Below are 27,729 nucleotides of genomic sequence, written 5' to 3'. Positions count from 1 at the left end.
ACATGATAACCGCTAATGCTTTAATGGTATCATATCCAGTCTGTGACTTCATGTCTAATGTTACCCTGAACAAAATGGAGAAAACATTATGATGTACAATGGAAGGAACTGGAAATTTAACACTACAGACGTCTGGCACTCCAGACCTTTAACGGCATTGTATATTTATCCCTAGATCTAAGAAGAAGTGTCTTAAGAGATTTTCCAGGGATTTATTTTTGTTAAATACCTCATACTGCTGTAAAATAACGAAAGAAGTGATACTCGTCTTCCTCGATCCCCTGCGTGTCTGATTCTAGTGTTTACTTGGTCCTCACTGGTCTTGGCTTCCTACTTCTATATCAACACTTTGGAAATGGACTCTTATCTTAGATCCAGGAAGTCCAGCAGTACCACATTTATGCCATAATGCATATCATTGAGCTTCATTCAAAGACAGCATTCAGGTGGACTCTGCACTCAGAATAATCAAAAGAGTTTCACAAATTACTGATTATTTTGTTGGGTAGATGTGTAACTATAGTGGGCACAGAAGTAGCCTTTGCACCCAGACCCTGGTGTCTGATTGGCTCAAAAGCCCCTGTAGCTACCATATGCCATTTATAATATTGGTGTTTCTAATGTGTATAGATCTTGACTTGGGCCCAGGAGCTTCTTCTTGATTTTACATGTATAGCATTGGATCAGGTGAGGTTTTTGTACCATGAGAAACAACATCTGATGACTATATATATATATATATATATATATATATATATATATATATATAGTGAGACAGTGAACGGCATTATTGTGAATGGTCAGTATATGTCGCAGAGGTGGAGGTCCGCTGTGCTGTAAGCCTGGAATGTTTCTCTGGGGCCTTTACTTCCATGAGCCTTGTTTAGTTTATAAGGGACTGGGTTTGCAGGGTTAACTGGAGAGCTGGGCAGTTCTGGCTAACCACACACCTCCCATCAATGAGTGTGCCTCATAGGATATAATGAGACTGTTGTTTGGTCACATGGTCTCTGTGTTGGAAGGTCCTGAAAGAGGACAGGTTTCCTGAAAAGCATATGGTGGAGATCATGTATCTGCAGAATCTGTGACGGCTACTACGTTGGGGAAGCTACCGTCCTTCTGAGGGTCTGGAATTGTCAGGTTTGAGCTTGTCGAGCAAGTCATTATACAAGACAGTGATCCCAGTAGGCAGCTTACTTGGAAGCCAGGACTGACAAGAAGTCAGAGTGTAGAGCGGAGCTCCTGGAAGGTAACCTCGGACAAGGGGGTTGTATGAAAGGCAGACAGGTGTATCTGCTATTGGAACAGTCTTGTGGTCATAATAGGTTCCGTTGATGTAAAGAAATGGACTATGCTTCATGTGATTTATGCTGTCTAAATAAACCGAATAGACTGTTTAACGTGGAAAACCATTCTTGTGTGTCTTAATCCCGCTGCCAAATGAGTGTCCCCAATACATTCAGTGAACGCTCTCTCACTATATATATATATATATATATATATATATATATATATATATATACACACACTAGCTGAAGAGCCCGGAGTTGCCTGGGCATAGTAACCAACTGTGGTTAATTATAACAAATTATAATGATTATATTGCACATAAAAACCGTGCATCTAATCCTATCCTGTGTGATACTGACTGCTGAGCCGTGTATCTATTCCTATTCTGTGTGATACTGTCTACTGAGCCGTGTATCTAATACTATTCTGTGTGATACTGTGTGCTGAGCTGTGTATCTAACCCTATCCTGTGTGATACTGACTGCTGAGCTGTGTATCTAATCCTATCCTGTGTGATACTGACTGCTGAGCTGTGTATCTAATCCTATCCTGTGTGATACTGACTGCTCAGTCGTGTACCTAATCCTATCCTGTGTGATACTGACTGCTGAGCCATGTATCTAATCCTATCCTGTGTGATACTGACTGCTGAGCTGTGTATCTAATCCTATCCTGTGTGATACTGACTGCTGAGCCATGTATCTAATCCTATCCTGTGTGATACTGGGCTCCCCCTGCAGTCTGTGTCAGAGGGTGGTCTGTGTTGGCACGGTAATAAATTGTGTTATTTCCAGCTTTACAGAAGGACGATAACACCATAGAAATGATAAGAATAATAAGCCTCAGTTACCACAACTGTCTACAAAGAAAACTGTTGCTGATAGCAACCAATCATAGCTCATTTTTCATCTTTTAAACAGCTCTGGGACAGCGTGGCGAGTTTTGAGTGGCGACTTTTGTGTTTCGACTTTTATGTGGCAAGGTTGGTGTATGTGTGGTGAAATGTGTGCTGAGGGTGGTATATGTGTTGAAGCACGTGGTAGTGTGTGGCGCATTTTGTGTGTGTTCATATCCCCGTGTGTGGTGAGTATCCCATGTCAGGGCCCCACCTTAGCAACTGTACGGTATATACTCTTTGGCGCCATCGCTCTCATTCTTTAAGTCCCCCTTGTTCACATCTGGCAGCTGTCAATTTGCCTCCAACACTTTTCCTTTCACTTTTTCCCCATTATGTAGATAGGGGCAAAATTGTTTGGTGAATTGGAACGTGCGGGGTTAAAATTTCACCTCACAACATAGCCTATGACGCTCTAGGGGTCCAGACGTGTGACTGTGCAAAATTTTGTGGCTGTAGCTGCGACGGTGCGGATGCCAATCCCGGACATACATACATACATACATACACACCCACATTGACCTTTATACTGTATATTAGATATATATATTTATATAATAAATACATTATAGTATGCCGTTTCTAATCTGTTCTTTTCTAAGCAAAATGGTATCTCAGTATAGCATGTTAACATGGGCCTAATTGTGCAATTCTACACAAACTCCACATAGTTGATTAACTGACGTATAGAGCTTAGAAATTCTTATTTTCCATTATATGGCTTGAAAATATAATATTTCCCCACTTTTCAGGGACGTTGCTCAAGGGAGAACTGCAAATATCTTCATCCGCCAACACACCTAAAAACCCAGCTAGAAATTAATGGCAGGAACAATCTCATCCAACAGAAAACAGCAGCAGCCATGCTTGCCCAGCAAATGCAGTTCATGTTCCCGGGTACACAGCTGCAGCCAATGGTAAGTACATTTCCATTCTGCACATATATGGGAACATCTGCCCAGCTTTGTCCTCTACAGAGACAACATGATGACTGGCCATCTAACGAGAGGTTACCGATATTCTAATATGAAGAGTGACGAAAATGATTCTTTGTAATAATTCTGTGTACAGAATGGTCAGAATTTCTGGCTTTATTGTACTGTTGTTGATTACGTTTGGTCAAATGTGATCTTTTAAATCAACAAAGTTAACAAATATTCTGACAATAGATGTGTGATTTACATGATACAGCACACAATGAAATTGATGTTAATAACAATTGTGCTCTTGCATCGCCTTGTGACGTACACAACACTGCACGTGGATGCAACGTCACCATCACTTCAGGGGCAGAGGTGGGTGCCAGCATTGTGTTTCATGAACCTCAATTAGTAAGTGTATTCTCGTTGTGTTTCCCTTGGTATTTTAATAAGTTTCAGTTCTCTAGACGCCTAATGGACCTGATGTATGGGCCTTGTGAGAATTCTGTGTCCTTTGAAGCAGTAAGACTTCTTTAATAACATTATCTTTTTTATAGCAATAAATCCTGTATATCAAAATCATATCTTTCTTTCAAAATGGTTTGTTTTTAAAGTTTTATTCCCAAAATATTAATATTAATAAATTAAATATTGATATTCAACTATACTATACATTGAGCACAACTGTAATCACTCCCCATCACTTTGATTGACAGCCTGCTTTGCAGCATGTGTGGCTGTCAGTCAAGGTGACAGGGAGTGATTACAGCCACGCTCATTGTGTAGTGAGTGGTGGACTGGACGCGAGCAGAATGAAAGTTAATTTTCTCCCTGTAGCTGCTGGTCCAGTAAGGATTTCAACACTATTAACCTACAGATAAACCAGATATCTGCAAGTAAATAAAGTTTTTGGACATGACAGGTTCTCTTTAATATACTCCCATCTACAGGATAGGCAACAGCTATCTTCGCACTGTGGGTCTGACTGCTGGGACTCTCTGTTATTATGAGATCAGGCTCTTGATCACAGGAATTGGTCTCTGTAGAGCCCCATCTTTAATGGAGTGGATGTGCACATGCTCGACGTCTGCTTTCTTCATTCTCTATATCCTGCCTGAAATAGCTGGGATTTTGCCTAGACAATGAATGGAACAGACGTCAAGTATCCATATCTCTGCTGTGTTCAAGATGGAGCTCTAGAGAGATTAGTCCACAGACTCAAGTGCCCCGATCTCCGTATTGCTGGTATTCCTAGCCACCAGCACCTTATCCCCTATCCTATGGATAAAGGATAACTTAGAGACCCTACAATATGGCACAGAAAATAACTATATTTTTCTCATGTTTGTTCCCCTATCTTGTGCCATCAGTTTGCCTCCGATTGCCTGCTTTGCTTAGATCAGCATTCCATTCCTTTTGCTTCCAAGCTGGTCGCTATAGCCGTGCCACTATGTTCAATGATAAGCCGAAACCATGCTACCTTTGCCTTTTCTGTTCTGGGTTAGGAAAGATATGGAAGGTTTAGATTTAATACTGTACTCTTTGCGCCACTGTGGTAATCATAATGGAAGTAAGAGGAATGGAATGCCAATCCAAGTGATGGAGGCCACGGGAGGAAAATGGAGGCCACCAGGTAGATTAACTATACATAAGAAATATCTAGTTATTATTCAGCCCCAGGGTAGAGGGTCACATGTAGAGATTCTCATTCTGATGCTTAGTAAGGTCACAGAGTTCGACCCCACTGATCACTCACTGATGGCCTAACCTTAGGGTACACTATCTGTGTTTATTCCTGGAACACATTTACACTGGTCAAAGACATGAGACAAAAACAGCTGGCAGATGGGTAGACATACTGTATATGGCCAAATCATTAGATACAAAAGTGGATCATAATGTCCAAACAGTCCTTTGTATCATTTGAAGAGTAAAATTCAAGGGAAAAATCATGGATGACTTTATTGCTGTAAGTTTGTGTGGGAAAAAAATAAAATTGTACTACAGTAAATGAATCACACATGCTAGCAAAGTGGGTGTTTTAGCTTAATGCTTTAGACATGAAACAATTTGTATGTAAAAGATAGAAAATTTTGTAAAACTGACCCGTGCCTCTAGTCATAAGGTAAGACAGATCAAGTGACACATGTCTTGAACCATCTTGGCCTCTTACATGTTTACAACCAAGTTACTAGTCTGTTATCAATCCCTTTTTCTTATTTTTTTTACACAGTCCATTGTATTTTTGCACCCTATGACTATAATGGGAATATACGAGTACACTGCTCAAAAAAAAATAAAGGGAACACTTAAACAACACAATGTAACTCCAAGTCAATCACAGTTCTGTGAAATCAACCTGTCCAGTTATGAAGCAACAGTGATTGTGAATCAATTTCTCCTGCTGTTGTGCATATGGAACAGAAAACAGGTAGAAATGATAGGCAATTAGCAAGACAACCCCTATAAACGAGTGGTTCTATAAATGTGACCACAGACCATTTCGCTGTTCTCATCCTTTTTGGCTGTTGTTTTGGTCACTTTTGCATACATGGAGGGGGCCGTAGGAGGGCAACAACCCAGCAGCAGGACCGCTACCTTCTTTTTGCAGGGAGGGCCAGGGCCAGAGCCCTTCAAAATGACCTCCAGCAGGCCACTAACATTCAAGTGTCTGCTAAAACTGTCAAAAACAGTGGGTGTTGTGCTTACATCCCAACAACCTGCAGAGAGATTGGCATTTACCAGAGAACACCAAGAGTGGCAAATTCAACATGGCACCCTGTGCTCTTCACAGATGAGAGCAGGTTCATACTGAGCACATGTGACAGAGTCTGAAGCGCCGTGGAGAACGTTCTGCTGCCAGCAACTTCCTTCAGCATGACCGGTTTGGCAGTGGGTCAGTAATGTTGTGGGTAGGAATTTCTTTGGAGGCCGCACAGTCCTCCATCTACTAGCCAGAGGTAGCCTGACTGCCATTAGGTACCGGGATGAGATCCTCAGACACATTGTGAGACCATACGCAGGTGCACTGGGCCCTGGGTTCCTTCTGATGCATGACAATGCTAGGCCTCATGTGGCTGAGGTGTGCCAGCAGTTCCTGCATGAAGAAGGCAATGATGATATGGACTGGCCTGCCCATTCCCCAGACCTGAATCCAACTGAGCACATCTGGGACATCAAGTTTCCTTCCATCCACCAATACCTTGTTGCCCCATAGACTGTCCAGGAGTTGATTGATGCTTTAATGCAGGTCTGGGAGGAGATTACTTAGTAGAATATGCACTGCCTCATCAGAATCATACCCAGGCATTGTAGAGATGTCAAACAGGCACATGGAGGCCACACACACTACTGAGCATCATTTCCTCGTCTTGAGGCATTTCCACTGAAGCTGGATTAGCCTGTAATTTGATTATCCATTTTGAGTATCCTTCCAAATCCAGACCTCCATTGGATATTAATTTTGATATACATTGATCATTTTTATGTTTTATTGTTCTCAAGTCATTCCACTATGTAATGAATAAAGATTGGCAACTAGAATATTTTATTCAGTGATATCTAGGATGTGGTATTTTAGTGTTACCTTTATTTTTATGAGTAGTATACAGTATATCACTACACATATGCAGTGTTCAGCACAAATAAGTACACCCCAACAGATATGTCAGATAACCTTTTAGTGTCCTTTCAGAATCAACATTTTCTGTTGGTAACCATACTACAAAATACTCAGACAAATGTGGGCCATTGATTGCAAACAAGATTTGTTATTTTGCACACCCAAAAAAGTAATTTTATTAACAAATTAATCCAAGATCATGTTGCAAAAATGAGTACATCCCAATCAAAGTTTTAGGTTAGGAGCAAAGCTAAAAGTTTAGATTATAAGATTATAATTAGCAAGAATTCAACCACAGATTAGTGTAATTATTCATTAAACAGGTGTCCAGCTAACAGTGGACTATGAAAGGGTATTACTTAACAAAGAAAACTTCTCATTTAAAGCTGTCAGCAATGGCACCACATGCAAGAGAAATGTCACAAGACCTGAGAAAGAAACAAAAAAGGTGAAGGTTACAAGAAGATTAGCAAAGCTTCTCTTATCAGTCAGAATACAGTGAGAAAAAAAGTAATTAGTCAGCCACCAATTGTGCAAGTTCTCCCACTTAAAAAGATGAGAGAGGCCTGTAATCGATATCATAGGTAGACCACAACTATGAGAGTCAAAATGAGAAAACAAATCCAGAAAATCACCTTGTCTGATTTGGCAAGATTTATTTTGCAAATTATAGTGGAAAATAAGTATTTGTTAATGAACAAATACTTATTTTCCACTATAATTTGCAAAATAAATCTTGCCAAATCAGACAAGGTGAAAAGGGAACCTGTCACCTCTTTTTGACACTTTAAGATGTGGCCACTGCCTTTCAAGGCTTATCTACAGCATTCTATAATGCTGTAGATAAGCTCCTGATCCGACCTGCAAGATAAGAAAAATAAGTTTTATTATACTCACCCGGGGGTGGCGGTCCAATGTGGTCCGGTCCAATGAGTGTTTCAGGTCCAGGTCCGGCGCCTCCCACCTTCATGCGTTGTCGTCCTCCTGCTTGCTTCATGTCGCGCTCCTGCAGTGCGCAGGCGCTGGGCCTCTCTGACCTTTCTCGGCGCCGGCGCACTGCAGTACTTTGCTCCGCCCTCAACAGGGCAGATCAGTACGCCTGCGCAGGAGCGTGACACGAAGCAAGCAGGAGGACGACATTGCATGAAGATGGGAGGAGCCTGACCCGGACCTGCGACACCCATTGGATCGGACCGCCCCCCGGGTAAATATAATAAAACTTATTTTTCCTATCTTGCAGGTCGGACCAAGGGCTTATCTACAGCATTATAGCAGTGGCCGCATCTTATAGCGGCAAAAAGAGGTGATAGGTTCCCTTTAACAAAAGTTCATCTCAATATTTTGTCATATATCCTTTGTTGGCAATGACAGAGGTCAAACGTTTTCTGTAAGTCTTCACAAGGTTGGCACACACTGTTGGTGGTATGTTGGCCCATTCCTCCATGCAGATCTCCTCTAGAGCAGTGATGTTTTGGTCCTGTCGCTGGGCATCATGGACTTTCAAATCGCTCCAGAGGTTTTCTATGGGGTTGAGATGTGGAGATTGGCTAGGCCACTCCAGGACCTTCATATGCTTCTTACGATTCCACTCCTTCATTGCCCTGGCAGTGTGCTTGGGATCATTATCATGCTGAAAGAGCCATCCACGTTTCATCTTCAATGCCCTTGCTGATGGAAGGACATCTGCACTCAAAATCTCATGATACATGGCCCCATTCATACTTTCATATACACGGATCAGTCATCCTGGTCCCTTTGCAGAGAAACAAGTTTTTGGCTCAAATGATGACTATATAACAGAAATCTGTATTTCATCTTCTTGGACTATTGGATCTTACTCATACTTTTAATGTCATAATTCTCTAAATGTATGTTTTTCTCTTGCACTTACTAATGTATTTCTTTTCCAGCCTACATTTCCTGTAGCTCCAGCATTAGGAACTAATACAGCTATTAGTTTTGCTCCATATCTTACTCCGATGACGCAAGGTGTTGGATTAGTCCCAACTGAAATACTGCCCCCTACACCTGTCATTGTTCCTGGAAGTCCACCTGTATCCGTCGCCGGTTCTACTGCTACTCAGAAACTTCTCAGGACAGATAAATTGGAGGTACAGTTTATATCATAATCCTGAAATATTTTTGAGCATTCATGTTACTTCCATAGATCTTCCACCCAAAATTAGTTAAGAGCACTGTAAATAAAAAAAATGCATTTTAGTGTATTTTTGACTTCTCCAATCCATCTTCCCTTCTAAGTACTGCTTGCTTGCTTTCTAGCTGTTCCATGCTTGTAGACTAGGGGAGGTCTTGATGATCCTGGGGTTACATTTGGGGTCCATGGGCACATATGATAAATACACTGCTTACAACAATGTATATTGCTTTCTTCACCACTCTTATGAACCATGAATTTCAGTGTTGTACTAGCATTGTATGCATTACCGCAGCTGTATAAAATGTGCATTCATGTATCCTTGTATGTCTTATATAGGTATGCAGGGAGTTTCAGAGAGGAAACTGTGCACGGGGAGAGACTGATTGCCGCTTTGCGCACCCAGCAGACAGCACGATGATTGATACAAATGATAACACTGTAACCGTTTGTATGGATTACATTAAGGGTCGCTGCATGAGGGAGAAATGCAAATATTTTCACCCTCCTGCACATTTGCAGGCCAAAATCAAAGCTGCACAACATCAAGCCAACCAGGCTGCAGTAGCAGCACAAGCAGCTGCTGCAGCTGCAACCGTAATGGTAAGTGCTAGTAAAGTACGTACCCGCCTTCAGCATGGACATGTATGAAGCAAGCCAGCTCAGTTTATTTCACATGTAGGAATTGCATCATACACCCAAACATCTGTTTTTGTAGGGTGGGAAGTAGGTACTGTACAACACTCAGCAGAACAGGTACTATAAGCTCACTACAGCTCTTACTGTTATATACAGAAAATGTCACCAACTTTTAACTCTTTTTTTTATCTTAAATCCACCTTCTTTCTGAACCTACCTGTTTTAGGGGATTTGGGTAACCAATCTGTGAGGGGGGTCATATGCCAAGCGAATAGGCATATGCGAGAGTCGGGGATAGCGGTTTGGTTTTTGAGTGGGTGGCATAACAGGGGGCGCCTTGTCTTATAGGGGTTGTATCATCTTCTAACTTCAGAGGTACACTGCTCTCCAACCTCCCAGCTTCCTGTTTGTCATGGAGTAGTGAGCACTTATCTGATTAACAGCTAGGACCATTGGCATGGTTGCACCCTGGCTCAGACTGCTTGCTCTTCAATGCTGCAAGCAGAGGCAGCTTTGTCGCTGTAGCATTGAAGGAGTGCAGGCTTACTAATGTGGGATGGATCTAGCAATCCTGCCAGCTTCAGAGCAGTAACTACAAGCTCCATAGCAAAGAGATTGTAAGCACTGCACTCCTTGCAACCATCCAAATCTGATAGACTGCAACAGTGGCTGGTAGCCTAGGTAAGGAGCAGTAGGCATTAATGTAAAAATACCTCCATTTTTAGATCAAAGAAATAAATTACATAGTAATTTTAACCATTGATAATGTTGAGAATACCCCTTTAAAGAGGACATCTCACCAAATTTTTCATGTTGAACTTGCCACACAATATAATAGTGGCTGCAGAGTGGAAAAACATTTTTTTTTTAATAATTTATTTTAGTTTATTCGTTGTTGAGATATTAATAATGACACTATTTGTCCGTTACTATTAGTGTGTACAGTATATACAGTTGTGGCCAAAAGTATTGACATCCCTGCAATTCTGTCAGATAATACTCAGTTTCTTCCTGAAAATGATTGCAAACACAAATTCTTTGGTATTATTATCTTCATTTAATTTGTCTTAAATGAAAAAACGCAAAAGAGAATGAAGCAAAAAGCAAAACATTGATCATTTCACACAAAACTCCAAAAATGGGCCAGACAAAAGTATTGGCACCCTCAGCCTAATACTTGGTTGCACAACCTTTAGCCAAAATAACTGCGACCAACCGCTTCCGGTAACCATCAATGAGTTTCTTACAATGCTCTGCTGGAATTTTAGACCATTCTTCTTTGGCAAACTGCTCCAAGTCCCTGATATTTGAAGGGTGCCTTCTCCAAACTGCCATTTTTATATCTCTCCACAGGTGTTATATGGGATTCAGGTCTGGACTCATTGCTGGCCACCTTAGAAGTCTCTAGTGCTTTCTCTCAAACCATTTTCTAGTGCTTTTTGAAGTGTGTTTTGGGTCATTGTCCTGCTGGAAGACCCATGACCTCTGAGGGAGACCCAGCTTTCTCACACTGGGCCCTGCATTATGCTGCAAAATTTGTTGGTAGTCTTCAGACTTCATAACGCCATGCACACGGTCAATCAGTCCAGTGCCAGAGGCAGCAAAGCAACCCCAAAACATCAGGGAACCTCCGCCATGTTTGACTGTAGGGACCGTGTTCTTTTCTTTGAATGCCTCTTTTTTTCTCCTGTAAACTCTATGTTGATGCCTTTGCCCAAAAAGCTCCACTTTTGTCTCATCTGACCAGAGAACATTCTTCCAAAACGTTTTAGGCTTTTTCAGGTAAGTTTTGGCAAACTCCAGCATGGCTTTTTTATGTCTCGGGGTAAGAACTGGGGTCTTCCTGGGTCTCCTACCATACAGTCCCTTTTCATTCAGACGCCGACGGATAGTACGGGGTGACACTGTTGTACCCTCGGACTGCAGGGCAGCTTCAACTTGTTTGGATGTTAGTCGAGGTTCTTTATCTAACATCCGCACAATCTTGCGTTGAAATCTCTTGTCAATTTTTCTTTTCCGTCTACATCTAGGGAGGTTAGCCACAGTGCCATGGGCTTTAAACTTCTTGATGACACTGCGCACGGTAGACACAGGAACATTCAGGTCTTTGGAGATGGACTTGTAGCCTTGAGATTGCTCATGCTTCCTCACAATTTGGTTTCTCAAGTCCTCAGACAGTTCTTTGGTCTTCTTTCCTTTCTCCATGCTCAATGTGGTACACACAAGGACACAGGACAGAGGTTGAGTCAACTTTAATCCATGTCAACTGGCTTCAAGTGTGATTTAGTTATTGCCAACACCTGTTAGGTGCCCCATTTAAGTTACAGGTGCTGTTAATTACACAAATTAGAGAAGCATCACATGATTTTTCGAACAGTGCCAATACTTTTGTCCACCCTATTTTTTATGTTTGGGGTGGAATTATATCCAATTTGGCTTTAGGACAATTTTTTGTGTTTTTTCATTTAAGACAAATTAAATGAAGATAATAATACCAAAGAATTTGTGTTTGCTATCATTTTCAGGAAGAAACTGAGCATTATCTGACAGAATTGCAGGGGTGTCAATACTTTTGGCCACAACTGTACATATGTACGACTGTATATACTACGTGGAGTCTGTCTATATATAAAGTCCACTTTAAAGCCCACTCTAAGAGAATATATATAAGAGGGAAATGAAGAGGTGGAGTCTCTATGGGTGGAGATACAAGGAGGGAAAAGTAATAAAATCCTCATAGGGGTTTGTTATAAGCCACCAAATATAACAGAAACCACTGAAAATCTATTATTGAAGCAAATAGACAAAGCAGCAAATCACAATGAGGTGATTATTATGGGGGACTTCAACTACCCCGACATAGACTGGGAAACTGAAACCTGCGTATCCCAGAAAGGAAACCAATTTCTGTCAATGACCAAGGATAATTATCTGTCACAACTTGTGCAGGGACCAACTAGAGGGACAGCCCTTCTGGACTTAATTTTAAGCAACAGGCCAGATAGAATAACAGAAGTACGAGTCGATGGGCACCTAGGGAACAGTGACCACAATATAATACAATTCCACTTGTCCTTCAGTAAGGTGCCCTGGAAGGGGGTTACGAAAACGCTGAATTTCAGGAAAGCAAAGTTTGATCAGCTTAGAGAGGACCTTCGCCGAATTGATTGGGACAACGTCCTCAAAAATAGGAGCACAGAAAATAAGTGGGAAATATTTAAATCAGTTTTACACACCCACTGCGAGCTAGCCATACCGTACAGAAATAAAAGGGCTAGGAACAGAACACCAATGTGGCTAAATAAGGATGTAAAAAGGGCAATAAATAACAAGAACAAGGCATTTAAGAAGCTAAAACAAGAAGGCAATGAAGAAGCATTAAAAAGTTATAGAGAAAAAAATAAAATGTGTAAAAAACAAATACATTTAGCAAAAGTGGAAACTGAGAGACTCATTGCTAAGAAAAGTAAAACAAACCCCAAACTATTCTTTAATTATATAAACAGTAAAATGGTTAAAATTTATGGTGTTGGCCCTTTAAAGAACAATGAGGGTGAAATCATGGAGAGCGATGTGGGAAAAGCAAATGTTTTAAATACTTTTTTCTCAACAGTGTTCACACAGGAAAAGGATTTGCCAGGGGAAATGCAGAGTGATAATGTAAACTCCCCATTAAGTATTACCTGCCTAACCCAGGAAGACCTGCAGAACCGCCTTAGTAAGATTAAAATTGACAAATCACCAGGCCCTGATGGCATTCACCCTCGGGTATTAAGGGAGTTAAGTAATGTGATAGACAGGCCTCTATTCCTTATATTTAAAGACTCTATAGAAACAAGGTCTGTTCCTTTTGATTGGCGGCAAGCAAATGTGGTACCAATATTCAAAAAGGGGTGTAAAAGGGAACCTGGAAACTATAGGCCGGTAAGCTTAACATCTGTTGTGGGAAAAATTTTTGAAGGGTTTCTGAGGGATACCATTATGGAATATCTCAATGTTAATAAATGTTTAACTCCATATCAACATGGATTTATGAAGGATCGCTCCTGTCAAACTAACCTGATCAGCTTCTATGAGAATGTAAGCTCTCAAATGGACCAAGGAGAATCATTGGATGTCATTTATCTCGACTTCTCTAAAGCATTTGACACTGTCCCACATAAAAGATTGGTAAGTAAGATGAGAAAGCTTGGGCTAGGGGAAAATGTGTGTAGATGGGTAGGAAGCTGGCTTAGTGATAGAAAACAAAGAGTGGTTATTAATGGTGCATACTCAGATTGGGCCAGGGTTACTAGTGGGGTACCACAGGGTTGTGTATTGGGCCCCCTACTATTTAATATATTTATTACTGATCTAGTGGATGGCTTACACAGTAAAATATCAGTATTTGCAGATGATACAAAACTATGTAAGGTAGTTAACACAAAGGAGGACAGTTTGCAACTACAGACAGATTTGAGTAAATTGGAGAATTGGGCTGAAAAATGGCAAATGAGGTTTAACACAGATAAGTGTAAGGTTATGCACATGGGAAGGAGAAACAGATGCTACAATTACTTACTAAATGGGAAACTGCTGGGGAAATCAGACATGGAAAAAGACTTAGGCATCTTAGTCAATAAGAAGCTAAATTGGAGTGCCCAGTGTCAGGCAGCTGCCACCAAAGCAAATAGGGTCATGGAATGCATTAGAAGAGGTCTGGGGACACGAGATGAAAACATAATTCTCCCTCTATACAAATCACTCGTCAGACCACACTTGGAGTATTATGTGCAATTTTGGACGCCGGTGATCAAGAAAGACATTACTGAACTTGAAAGGGTTCAAAGGCGGGCTACTAAAATGATAAATGGAGTTGGTTCACTACAATACCAAGAAAGGTTATCAAAATTAGGTCTATTTACTCTAGAAAAGAGAAGACTTAGGGGAGACCTAATATACACTCACTGGCCACTTTATTAGGTACACCTGTCCAACTGTGTGTTAAGACTTAATTTCTAATCAGCCAATCACATGGCGGCAACTCAGTGCATTTAGGCATGTAGACATGGTCAAGACAATCTCCTGCAGTTCAAACCGAGCATCAGTATGGGGAAGAAAGGTGATTTGAGTGCCTTTGAACGTGGCATGATTGTTGGTGCCAGAAGGGCTGGTCTGAGTATTTCAGAAACTGCTGATCTACTGGGATTTTCACGCACAACCATCTCTAGGGTTTACAGAGAATGGTCCGAAAAAGAAAAAAAATCCAGTGAGCGGCAGTTCTGTGGCCGGAAATGCCTTGTTGATGCCAGAGGTCAGAGGAGAATGGGCAGACTGGTTCGAGCTGATAGAAAGGCAACAGTGACTCAAATTGCCACCCGTTACAACCAAGGTAGGCAGAAGAGCATCTCTGAACGCACAGTGCGTCGAACTTTGAGGCAGATGGGCTACAGCAGCAGAAGACCACACTGGGTACCACTCCTCTCAGCTAAGAACAGGCATCTGATGGCTACTTTCAGCAGGATAATGCTCCATGTCATAAAGCTCGATTCATCTCAGATTGGTTTCTTGACCATGACAATGAGTTTACTGTACTCAAATGGCCTCCTCAGTCACCAGATCTCAATCCAATAGAGCATCTTTGGGATGTGGTGGAACGGGAGATTCGCATCAGGGATGTGCAGCCGACAAATCTGCGCCAACTGTGTGATGCCATCATGTCAATATGGTCCAAAATCTCTGAGGAATGCTTCCAGCACCTTGTTGAATCTCTGCCACGAAGAATTGAGGCAGTTCTGAAGGCAAAAGGGGGTCCAACCCGTTACTAGCATGGTGTACCTAATAAAGTGGCCAGTGAGTGTATATGTACAAGTATATCAGAGGGCAATACAGAGATCTCTCCAATGAACTGTTTGTACCAAGGACTGTGACAAGAACAAGGGGGCATTCTCTTTGTTTGGAGGAAAGACAATTTCTGCACCAGCATAGAAGAGGGTTATTCACGGTAAGAGCAGTGAGGCTCTGGAATTCTCTTCCTGAGGAAGTGGTGATGGCCAACTCACTGAATGAATTTAAGAAAGGAATGGATGCTTTTCTTGTGAGTAACAGTATAGAAGGTTACGAATAACAGAATATTATAGGTAGATGATTGACCCAGCTTAAGGAAGGCAGATCTCACAGCGATGCAGCAGCGATACAGCGGTCGTTACTTACCTTTCAGACGAGGCGATCCTGACGTCCTCCCGCGTCCACGCGTCGCTCGTCGGCGCCAGCAGGAAGCCCAGCAGAAAGCGCTCGACGAGAAATGGAGCTGCGCGATCTCGCGCGATCAGCGACAGACAACGGGGGAGCCGGTCAGAGGTAAGTATCACACATAGCGATATTGCTAGCGATATCGCTGCTGCGTCACCAAATCGGTGATGCTTTAGCGATATTGCTAGCGATATCGCTATGTGTAAAACCCCCTTAAGTCTGTAGGTGTTAGAACCAAACCAAAGACTACAGATAAGTATACTTACTTCAGAATGAAAGATACCTTTTCCCTTTACATAGTATTACAATATTTTTTTCTCTATACAGCCAACATATCTAGTAGCACTTAACAGTATGGACAAGGTAAACGTATCATGGGAAGAACTCATTTATTTGCAATATATTTTCAAATATTTTAAGTTTACTTGTTGCACAAACTTCAGGGGGGAGATCACAAAATACAAGCTATGGTTGTTTTCACACTGTGTTTTGTGGTGTCCACTTGCCATAGGCTCTAGGAAAGTTCCCAGCTCATTTGTTATCTTTGTCTACAGTTATCCCCATGCTCATTTACAGTGGAGTTAAAGGGAGTGTCCTTTTGGACCTTACCATACTATGTTATTATAGCTTGTAGACAAGCAGCTGGCAGAATCCTGGATAGGAGGCCCTGAGAGGGTTAATAGGACCAATGTATGGGTCCAGGTTTGTTGGGAATGATTAGATGAGATGGACGGAACTAGTCATTCCCACCCTCCAATGCTGGAGGTGCAGCGGAGCTGTTCATTCCTTGTCTGGAAGCAGAGGTGCAAACACTTCTGGTATTTGGGTCTGGGTATGTAGGTGGAGGACCCTGCATGTTGCTTAGACTCTGCAAGAGGCCGAGTATTGGACTTTAAAAATGAAGCAGCTGAACTGCTCTGTTTCTCCTACGTCTGCATGGACTCTTTGCTTTGTTATTACTTTCTGCTGGGAGTTTATGGAGTAAATAAATCTCCCTGTGTGGACGCTGCCAACGAGCTAAATCTCTACACCCTCTATAAGGAATAGCACAGTCTACAGCGCTCTTTCAAAAAGAGATGTCTAATAGAAAAAAGCAGCCAAGCTGTGCTGCAATACATGATGCTAATTAATTTGCAGGACCAGTGGCTAAATCAGTAATCTATGGCCCCGAATGGGAGCTGTAAGAACCGTCTCCTACTTGCTAGCATCCGTGGCTCTTTTAATTAGCAGGCCTACACGTACATCACGCTGCAGCGATGACGCTATTCTAAGCCATCACGTAGTCAATTTGCAGGGCTCCAGGACTGCTGGACCAGCTCTAGTTCTGGAAAAATATCACTAGTATGTAGCAATTCATACAAGCTAAATGTGTAGTCAGTACTAATGAGCACTGAAATGTTATCTACTGTACATATTTCTCAATAGATCCCCCATTTGGATCTTGATTATTTTATGCATCCGTGTGAATATGGCGTGCACTCCTATCATAGGGATCATCCGCCTCTGTCCATGGCACCCAGTCTTGTAAGCAGGTCTCTTGTTTGTCAGTGCACATCATCAGCCAGAGTTTCCATATTTATAACTGTAAGAATAATCTTTACCAAGGTTGGACATGTTAGTCCAGGCTCTCCCCTCCATCAGGATTGTACATTTCAATGAATCCATTGTACTGTTCTTTCTGATAGCCTTTTGTTAGTATACAAAGGCCGTTGTCTATCTTAGCGTGGCAGACAATGGCTAATGACACGTTTTACATATATGTGTGACGTGTCATATCTGAATAATAGCAGCATTCTCCCCAGGGTAAGTAAGCACAAAGCTGCCACTCATACTCACACATATTGTGATCAGCCGATGAATGCAGTCCATTGTCATCTCAGTTAGTGCAAAGTTTAACTCTTATGTTACTGATATCAACAAAAGTCGCACTGCATTTCTTCTTTCAGCGTGCTTTCTTCTATTTGGAGGTTTTTCTGGATTGTCACCAGTCCGAATGTAGGGAAGTGCAAGCGCAAGGTTTTTCCTAGTATCACAATCCATTTTACAAATGTGCCAACTTTACCTTTTTTATACCACTGTTCTATAGCAGTGTAATATACTCGTTTGTGATCGTCTCAATAGTTATGAGAGATTATTTAATATGCACCACACTAAGTAGGGGCCTACACTAAGTAGAAGCCCATGAGAAGGCCCCTGGTCAAGGGAATAAGCTACATCCAGAAACTTCTATATAACTAGTGCCTAGATTGTATTGCCTTTGTTGCTTAAAGGGGTTGTCCACTACAGGAGAACCCCGCGTTAATCATTTTAATGCCCCATATAGAATTAAAACAATTGATACTCATCTTCCGACACCATTCCTGCAATGTCTTTATTATTACGTCAGAGCAAAATTTCACACTTACAAAGTACTGAAGGACTGCCGCTGATCCACAACAATGCTATATGATCCGCTGAACATAGCAACATCAACATTGCAGGAACCCTGCGACTGCTGGAAGTATTAAAGGGGTTGCCCACTACTCAGAAACCCCTTCTCAGTCATTATGCTTCCCCAAAGTTAAATAATAGCAGCTATATTCAACTTCGATGCCGGCGCCGTTCCAGCGGTAATGGCACTGGCTGTCCCGACTCTTGCATGACATTATGTCATGCAATCTCTGCAGCCAATCAGCATCTGCTTCGTTCTCTCCACCTTTGGACGTAACTGACAACAAGAGGAAGTCGCTGCTGCTCCCTCACTGCCTTTCGAATGCCAATTACATCTGTAGTAGGGGACAGTAAAGCGGCCGCTGATTGGCTGCAAGGATCTCATGACATTACAATGTCAGACGAGCCCTGTGAGAGCCAGTGCCAATGCCGCTGGAACAGCACCCACACCAGAGGTGAGGTTAGCTACTATTATTTTACGGTGGGGGAGGGGAACATAGTGATTGAGCAGGGGTTGTCTGAGTAGTCGACAACTCCTTTAATCGTTTGTATTTTACATGGTGCACTGAAGTCAATAAAAAGGTATTGTCCAGTAGTTGGCACCACCTTTAAGTATAAACAGTAAAAAGGTTGTCGATTTTCATTGAAAAGTGCACAAATCTAAGATCCTTATGTCATTACAATTATGATAGTGTGGAATTAACTGACAATCCCTAATTGTGCCTAATATGGTAAGAGCAGTGCTCCATATTCCTGCACCCCGATGGGATAATTTCTCTCTATTGAATGCAGCTTTCTGTAGGTGTGCAGTCAGTCAGTGGTATATTCTTGCTTTCTCGCACATCCATATTATTCTTTTCCTACACTTGAAAAGGATTTGCTCTCTAAAGTACACCACATGTCCTTATAGCAAACGAAGGAGTAAGCTGTTCCACCGCTGCGACTGCCAGTTTCTGAGTCATGCTAAAGAAAACATTTGTTTTCTGGATAACATGGAACATTTTAAGCCCACAAGAATTAAAAAAATACAGCAGGAGAACTCCAAATCCTAAAAAGGAACATGCCTTACGGTCCAGAGGATTATTGAAATGGTATGTGGGTACAGTTTACCAAAACAAGTCCCTATTCACATAAGACATATACCGTAATTTCTTGCAGCTGTTTACCAACTTTATGCCTTTTTATGTATCTGTAAGGATTTTTAATGGCCCGTCACAAATTCGGTGAGATTTGATGGCAAGAATAGTGATGCATAGAGTGCTATTCTTCCCATCTAAATGATGGATACCACAAAAAAACCCGACCCGCTCCAATATCAAAGGGTTACTCTCATTATATTAAATTGGAAAAATTGCAAAGTGCTTTTAAAAACAAGCATCTTTGTAACCTACTTGTTACTAAAAATGATGTCCTTTCTGAAGAACTTAGGGATTTTTAATTCTATTGTTTATAGCAAGTGGCCTAGGTTACTGGTCACCTCTCCTCCACCTAGGAGTGACTGCTGAACAGGCTCAGTGAGTACAAGCTCTTTCTAATAGAGCTTGTGAGTGTTGCTGTGAAGCTGGTGGGATCGCTGGTGCTCACTGTTAGCTCCCAATCCGGCCAGCCTAGTACAGTTGTGTTCTTCCGCTGCTGCAAAGGCCAACCTGCCTCATATTGGACATTGGTTAGCACACCATTAAGGGTTAGCACACCATTAAGGGTTTGCACCACGACGTTTCTGCTGGTGCGAACTGTCAATCATTCTACAGCACACCACCCCCTGTAAGCAGGACGCCAGGAGAGCAAAGAATACATTAGGGAGACATGGAAGCCATGGATTATAAATATTAAAATGCTTCTTACTTTACAACTGGTGATATTATAGATGTAGGACTGTAACTTTGCTGAAGGTACCTGTTCTGCTGAGCAGATGGTCTGTTAGTATTGAAATGATCACACAGCATATGTTAAGCTAGCTATAATAGAAACACCTGCACTATATTCAGGAGGCTGCATATTATATACATGGACATGTGTTGGTCAGACGTTACAACATAGTTTAGTTTCTTTGATTTTAAGTTCTAAGGTAAATACATTCATTCAAACACATTAGTTTAAGTTGGCATTTAAAGGATTAAAAGATCTCCCAATGTACGGCCATTTGTTGTGTAACATGAAAATCTAGGATATGAATTTAGTTTTTCTATGTTATCTATTGTCTCTCTATGTATTGGTTAGTTCTGAATCTCATCTCTTTATTGTTTGTGTAAAACTTGAATGTAAATGCTAAAGCAACAGTGACGCTTGCAGACAGTGAGATTCCCCATCCAAACAGGGAGAGTTATGATTGTACATCTGCTAAATCCCACCCTAATATAGAGGGAGAGCAATACCTGTGCGTTTGCTAAATCCCACCCTAATACAGTGGGAGTCCTATTACTGTACATCTGGTAAATCCCACCCTAATACAGAGGGAGAGCCATAACTGTACATTTGCTAAATCCCACCCTAATAGAGAGGGAGAGCCATAACTGTACATTTGCTAAATCCCACCCTAATAGAGAGGGAGTGCCATAACTGTACATTTGCTAAATCCCACCTTAATAGTGAGGGAGTGCCATAACTGTATATCTGCTAAATCCCACCCCAATACTGAGGGAGTTCCATTAATGTACATCTGCTAAATCCCACCCTAATACAGAGGGGGTTCCATTACTGTACATCTGCTAAATCCCACCCTAATATAGAGGGAGATCCATACCTGTGCATCTGCTAAATCCCACCCTAATGTAGCAGGAGATCCATACCTGTGCATCTGCTAAATCCCACCCTAATAGAGAGGGAGAGCCATACTTGTGCATCTGCTAAATCCCACCCTAATGTAGAAGGAGATCCATACCTGTGCATCTGCTAAATCCCACCCTAATAGAGAGGGAGAGCTATACCTGTGCATCTGCTAAATCCCACCCTAATATAGAGGGAGAGCCATACTTGTGCATCTGCTAAATCCCACCTTAATACAGAGGAAGTTCCATTACTGTACATCTGCTAAATCCCACCCTAATAGAGAGGGAGTGCCATAACTGTATATTTGTTAAATCCCACCCTAATATAGAAGGGGATCCATACCTGTGCATCTGCTAAATCCCACCCTAATAGAGAGGGAGAGCTATACCTGTGCATCTGCTAAATCCCACCCTAATACAGAGGAAGTTCCATTACTGTACATCTGCTAAATCCCACCCTAATAAAGAGGGAGTGCCATAATTATTCATCTACTAATCCCACCCTAATAGGGATTGCCATAATTGTACATCTGCTAAATCCCACCCTAATAGAGAGGGAGTGCCATAACTGTATATCTTCTAAATCCCACCCTAATATAGAGGGAGAGCCATACGGGTGCATCTGCTAAATCCCATCCTAATATAGAGGGATTGCCATAATTGTTCATCTGCTAAATCCCACCCTAATTTAAAGGGAGTACCATAACTGTACATCTTCTAAATGCCATCCTATTAGAGAGGGAGTGCCATAGCAGTACTTCTGCTAAATCCCACCCTAATATAGAGGGAAAGCCATAGCTGTAAATATGCTAAATCCCACCCTAACAGAGAGGGAGTGCCATAACTGTCTATCTGCTAAATCCCACACTAAATTAAAGGGAGTACCATAACTGTACATGTTCTAAATGCCATCCTATTATAGAGGGAGTGCCATAGCAGTACTTCTGCTAAATCCCACCCTAATATAGAGGGAAAGCCATAGCTGTAAATATGCTAAATCCCACCCTAACAGAGAGGGAGTGCCATAACTGTATATCTACTAAATCCCATCCTAATATAGAGGGAGTGCCATATCTGTACATCTGCTAAATCCCACTCTAATACAGAGGGAGTGCCATAACTGTACATCTCCTAAATCACACCCTAATAGAGAGGGAGAGCCATAACTGTACATTTGTTAAATCGCACCCTAATAGAGAGGGAGTGCCATAACTGTACATTTGCTAAATCCCACCCTAATAGCGAGGGAGTGCCATAACTGTACATCTGCTAAATCCCACCCTAATATAAAGGGAGTACCATAACTGTACATCTTCTAAATGCCATCCTATTAGAGAGGGAGTGCCATAGCAGTACTTCTGCTAAGTCCCACCCTAATATAGAGGGAGAGCCATAACTGTAAATATGCTAAATCCCACCCTAACAGAGAGCTGGTGCAGTAACTTTACATCTGCTAAATCCTATCCTAACAGAGAGTGCCATAATTGTACAGCTGTTAAATTCCATCATAATATACTAATATGATTCTAATATAAAGGGAGTGCTATAGCAGCTGTACACCTGTTAAATTGCTTATTGTTGTACCATGTTTATGTTTTTTGGCAACATAATGTTACCTTAGTATAGATGTTAACTCCATGCCTAAATTAGCGACACACATGGTACTATTTTTATAACATACAGTATCTTCCCATTACAAGAGCAATGTTTCCTTTGTTAGATGTTGGCCACTGATATCTTTACAACTTTTCCATCAATGTCAAAAATTCTTTAAGTAAATTAAATGTCTTTACGCAAAAGACCCGTTTTACAATATCACCATTGTAAATAGTTCTCTTCAGAGGAGAATATATGGGAATGCAATTTAGCTTTGTGTGTGACCAGCGACTGCTGTACTTTGGTAACTTTTTTGCTTACCCCTAAGGCTGTGTGTACATGCTGCGGATTCTGCTGCGGATCCGCAGCAGTTTTTGCTGCCGTGTACAGTACAATAATATCCTATGGATATTAAAAACATGTCAATTCTTTCTGTGGATTCCGCTGCGGTTTGCCATCTCCTCCATTGTGGAGATGAAAAACCGCAGGGGTAATCCGCAGGTAAAACCGCAGGTCTTTTGACCTGTGGATTTTACAAAATCCGCGCAGCCAAATCCGCACCCCAATCCGCAGCGTGTGCACATACTCTTAGAGCAGATCTGCTGTTGTGTGCCTCACTGTTGCTACAATGTTTCTGTATCCTAACTAGCAGTGTTTAGTTGCTACTTATAAAAGTCTCTGGGCTATCATTCTATTAGCAATTCTAAGGAGTTACTGTTCACCCCACATCACTCCACTAGAGTGTAGTTACTAAATTAGATGCCCTACTTGAGTTTTAGACCATACTTCTTCAATTTCCATAAACTACTCTGAGCAGGTTTGTGCTGCTCTACCTGTGAGCAGCATAAAATAGTGACCCTTCAGCATTCTATCACTTACTTGTCAATATGGTGACTTTTTTTAGCAATCAGTTTGTCAAACTGCAGGAAGAGCTGACTGCTGTTCAAGAGTCCTGTCACTGGTGCACATGACCTGAGGAGTCCTCCATATTCATGAGCTGCACCCCACCCACTACTGATCGATGGCTTTCTTTCTATGCGCAATAATAGCTGTCGGTCAGAGTGGGTGGGCGATAATGGCTGACAGCTCATGAATACTAACGACTCCTGAGCTCACAAAGTTTGTCTTCACCATATTGACAAGTAAGTTGCACATCACGGGAAGCATGGTCACTGTCACTGCTTATGATGTCCTCAGGAAGGGCAGCATAAACCTGGTGAGTTGAGCAAAGAGATTCACAATACCCTGGCCCTGTGTCCAATTCTGTCCTCTGTGGCAGCCAGTTCAGAGCAGTTTTCACTTCTCCGCTTGCCATCCTGAGTGCCTCTTGGTGCCTTATAGACTCTGTGACGTCATGACTGTCAAGAGCAAGATATGCCCAGGATACCGGACCAGTGATCCTGGGCACAGACGTGAAGACTGCCCTGGCTGCCACAAAGGACCTGACAGTTGCCCTTTAAATTTGTGCCACTTATGGAGCATGCCTTATTCTCATAAAATTACAGCTAGTTGTGGCATGTTTGTGGCAATTATTATTCTCCACCGACTGTAAAGGGGTTATCCCATATGGCCTATTAGGGACCCCTCTCTATTCGCATGAGTAGAGACCCCCGACAACCCAAACATTTCTAGTTCAGAGGTTCCCCAGCATTATGATACATTTAGTTTATTTTAATGTACGGTCAGCGCCACCCCATAGTTAGGTGAATATTCCCATTATTAATGTTCAGCCTGAAGACTTTGATAAGGGAGCCATGAAGGTAGCTGATTTCTGTACATGTGTGACATGATATATTAGCTGTGAAATAGACAATGGTTAAACCCATCTTGCAATACAAGAACTTAAAATGATCACAAAAATAATCTATGATTTCATTTGCTTTGAATTTACTAGACATCAATATACTTTTAAGAGTAGTAAAATACAATGCCAGTGACTTGTTCAGGTGGCAGCGCATTTAAAAAAAAAAAAGCAACTAACTCCTCATCTGCCATGGTGGAAGCTATTTAATTTTGCTGTGAATTGATCTTTTAATTTGCAAATGCTTAATGGAGTTTGAGAGATGCTATATTAATTTGATTTACCTGAAACATTTGTATTTTACTCTCTTATCTGCTTTAACTAAGGTACAGTAGATGCATTTTGCTTTAGTACTAATTCAAGGTGTAATATTCATTTCTTTAAAGAGACATTTTTGTTGTTGTGCATGCCTAGTGTTTTATATGTTGTATATTGCATTCAGAATATTTTTTTCCTTCTCACCTATCCACAATGCAATGCCGTTCCCATGATGCACCTCTGCTTGCTGTTTACCTGTATGTTAATTCGCTTGAATCCCATTGGCCCACTGCCATCATGTGCTCGCTGCCTGTTATTAAAAGACGCAGTCGACTGCCAAAGCAATGAAGCGACCTCTCGAAGCAACTGTAGATCTGGTACTTTGACCTTTCACCTTTTGCTTTGCATGTAGCTTTTTTTTGTTGTTGTTTTACAATGAAGCGACTAATATTTTTTTATTGCTTTTTTAACATCATCTGAGACAACCAATGCATATAGCTAATGTATGGAAATGATCAAAGTTGTAATTAGCCATCTTCATTTTTTTATTTTTCATAAGTTACAAATAAAGATTGCTGTTACACTGCTGACATGGCTTCATTTTGAAGTACTTGTATACAAGATAAAGCTGAACCTATGCTCTATGCCATTTATTACAATAGTGGAGACGTTTGGCCAAATTACAAATTTCTATGGAACGTAGCAATATTTTAGTCTCTATTACTCTATGTAAAAATCCAGACTAGACTGTGATCAGATGCGATAATGCTCATGTAAATGATGTCACCTCTGTAGTCTGGTGACTACAGGCCTAATCTTCTGGTACCATGCTTTTGCTACCAATAACCAAATCTCACTCATTCTGCATTGCCTCAGTTTGGGTTAAGGTGCATGGCAAGGCATCTTTATTTTAGTTCAATTTTTTTCTTTACTTCAAATTTTATCACAATCCGTAATTTGTTGTTGATGTGTGTTTCCAGGTTTGCGCAGACGTTCTGACCTCTACAAGTGTCATCTAATTCTTTATTAACAGGCTTTTCCACATGGCGTTCTTCACCCTTTACCAAAGAGACCAGCTCTAGAAAAAAGCAATGGTGCCAGCGCACTTTTTAATCCTAGTGTCTTGCACTACCAACAGGCCCTTGCAAATGCACAGTTGCAGCAGCCTGCGGCATTTTTTCCAGCAGGTATGTGTCATGGCCTTTCTAATACTGAAAATACTGAATGAATATTTGTCTTTTTTTTTTTTTGCTATATGTATATGAATCCTAAGTAAAAGTGCAACTGTATATGCTACTCTATTATATCACTGACATGTAGGCAAAGTATATGTGCCCTATAGAAATAAGGCTCTTATTTATCTGGCCTAAGTCATTTTACAGGTTTTTAGTGAGTAGAATATTCTAATCTATCTATCTATCTATCTATCTATCTATCTATCTATCTATCTATCTATCGATCCCATATCTATCTATCTGTCTATCTATCTATCCCATATCTATCTATCTGTCTATCTATCTATCTATCCCATATCTATCTATTCCATATCTATCTATCTATCTATCTATCCCATATCTATCTATTATCTATCAGCTATCTATCCTCTATCTATCCTGTATCTATCTCATATCTATCTATTATCTATCTTATCATCTATATGTATCCCATATCTATCTATATATGTATCTGTTATCTATCATCTGTCTGTCTATCTAATCATATCTATCAATCAACTATTTATTGATTATCTAAATTTGTAAGATATAAAATAGCTATACAAATCTTTCAGTTAATATGTATGTCTTAGGCTCTGTTCACACTATGTTTATACATCTGGAAGGCTACATTTTAGCTTACACTTGCCTGGTTATACACTAAGTTTGTAATAGATCTTTTCAGAACTCCATTTTTCTAATGGATAGAAATAAAATACTATTCTGTCTGCCTCCGCTCCCTACTATGGCTAGTTTGGAAGCATACACCATATTTGAGTTAGCAGAATAAGCAGTATTCAGTAAGCTCTGAAGCTCCCCCTAGTGGTGACGGGAGGTAGACTGAATTTTGTCACCTAAGGCCATGTTGCCATGTTCTGAAATGTTGTGTTTTTTCCTCAGGTGTCCACGCTAAAATATGCAATTACAATGTGCTCCGTTTATTGCATTTTTGCTGCTTTTTTGTGTTTTTTCTTTTTTGCTGCAGATTTGATGTAGTGATTCCACACATTAAGAGTAGGTTCACACAAAGCCGATTTCTCCACATCCGAGAAAAAGGCTCTGATTATTGTGCTCAGACTTTGATCAGCTTGGCATCAGTTTACCTCGAATCTGAAGAGAAAAACCAGAGTAGTTTCTCCACCTTCTCCATTCTGTCAGTCCATGATAATCAAGCCGCATTCAGAGTGCAGTCTTAACTTTTTTCATGGACTAATAGATTTTGGTCGGTTGCTTGGTTCAAAATCGGACATGTCTGCAATTTGTTCCACGGATCACTGAGGAAAAAATCGGATATGTGAACAGAACCATAGAATATCGTAGATACAAGTGCTATCCGTAAAAACCACACTCGTGGAAGAAAATCGGCCGTGTGCACAAGCCCAAAAAGACCATTGCGCTTTTACATGCGTTTTTTCCCAAAAAGACATCTATATAAAAAAGCGTAAAGTTCAACAGATTTTGAAATATGCAGAAAGCCTAAGTTTTCATGAAATCACACCCACTGTGACCTGTTGAAGGGGTTGTGCGGGACATTAACAATGATGGCCTATCCTATGTATTCGAATAGGGGACAGATGTGCCTATAGTTACGGACATGTGCTGTACAGTTCCACAACTAAGCAGTTCTGACTGCCACCGGGAACAGCTGATCGGCGAGGGTGCCGGATGTCGCTGCCCCACTGATCAGACATCGGTGACCCATTCTAAGGCTGCACCATCATTGTTAACGTCCCAGACAACCATTCTAAGTGCAGTAGATTTTCTGTACCAAAAAATGTAGTGGAAAAAAAGGATTTAAGCTACTTGGGAACATGGCCAAAAAAGGGTTTTCAAAGTTCTGCCAAAAAGCTGGCAGGTACGGGAAATGGGATAAACTAATAAAATAATAAAAGCCACATTTTTACTGAATT

The 27,729-nt window shown here is 41.2% G+C and overlaps 1 protein-coding gene across 11 annotated transcripts in view; it reads left to right on the top strand.

Annotated features, from left to right (window-relative positions):
• MBNL2 (muscleblind like splicing regulator 2) overlaps positions 1-27,729 on the top strand; it is a 199,622-nt gene that overhangs the window by 149,786 nt on the left and 22,107 nt on the right. For 5 of the 11 annotated variants that reach the window (XM_073569557.1, XM_073569556.1, XM_073569553.1 and 2 more), the window contains exons 3-7: positions 2,938-3,102; positions 8,638-8,838; positions 9,222-9,485; positions 24,929-24,982; positions 25,639-25,792. In XM_073569557.1, coding sequence (XP_073425658.1) covers positions 2,938-3,102; positions 8,638-8,838; positions 9,222-9,485; positions 24,929-24,982; positions 25,639-25,792 — 838 coding nt within the window. The remainder of the gene's footprint in view (positions 1-2,937; positions 3,103-8,637; positions 8,839-9,221; positions 9,486-24,928; positions 24,983-25,638; positions 25,793-27,729) is intronic. The other 6 variants (XM_073569562.1, XM_073569560.1, XM_073569558.1 and 3 more) reach the window with 2 other exon arrangements.

This window comes from Dendrobates tinctorius, unplaced genomic scaffold (genome assembly GCF_039654945.1).
Source record: "Dendrobates tinctorius isolate UK_male_01 unplaced genomic scaffold, ASM3965494v1 ptg000026l, whole genome shotgun sequence".
Lineage (NCBI taxonomy): Eukaryota > Metazoa > Chordata > Amphibia > Anura > Dendrobatidae > Dendrobates > Dendrobates tinctorius.
Note: the sequence above shows the minus strand (reverse complement) of the source record. Positions and strands in the feature narration are given on the sequence as shown.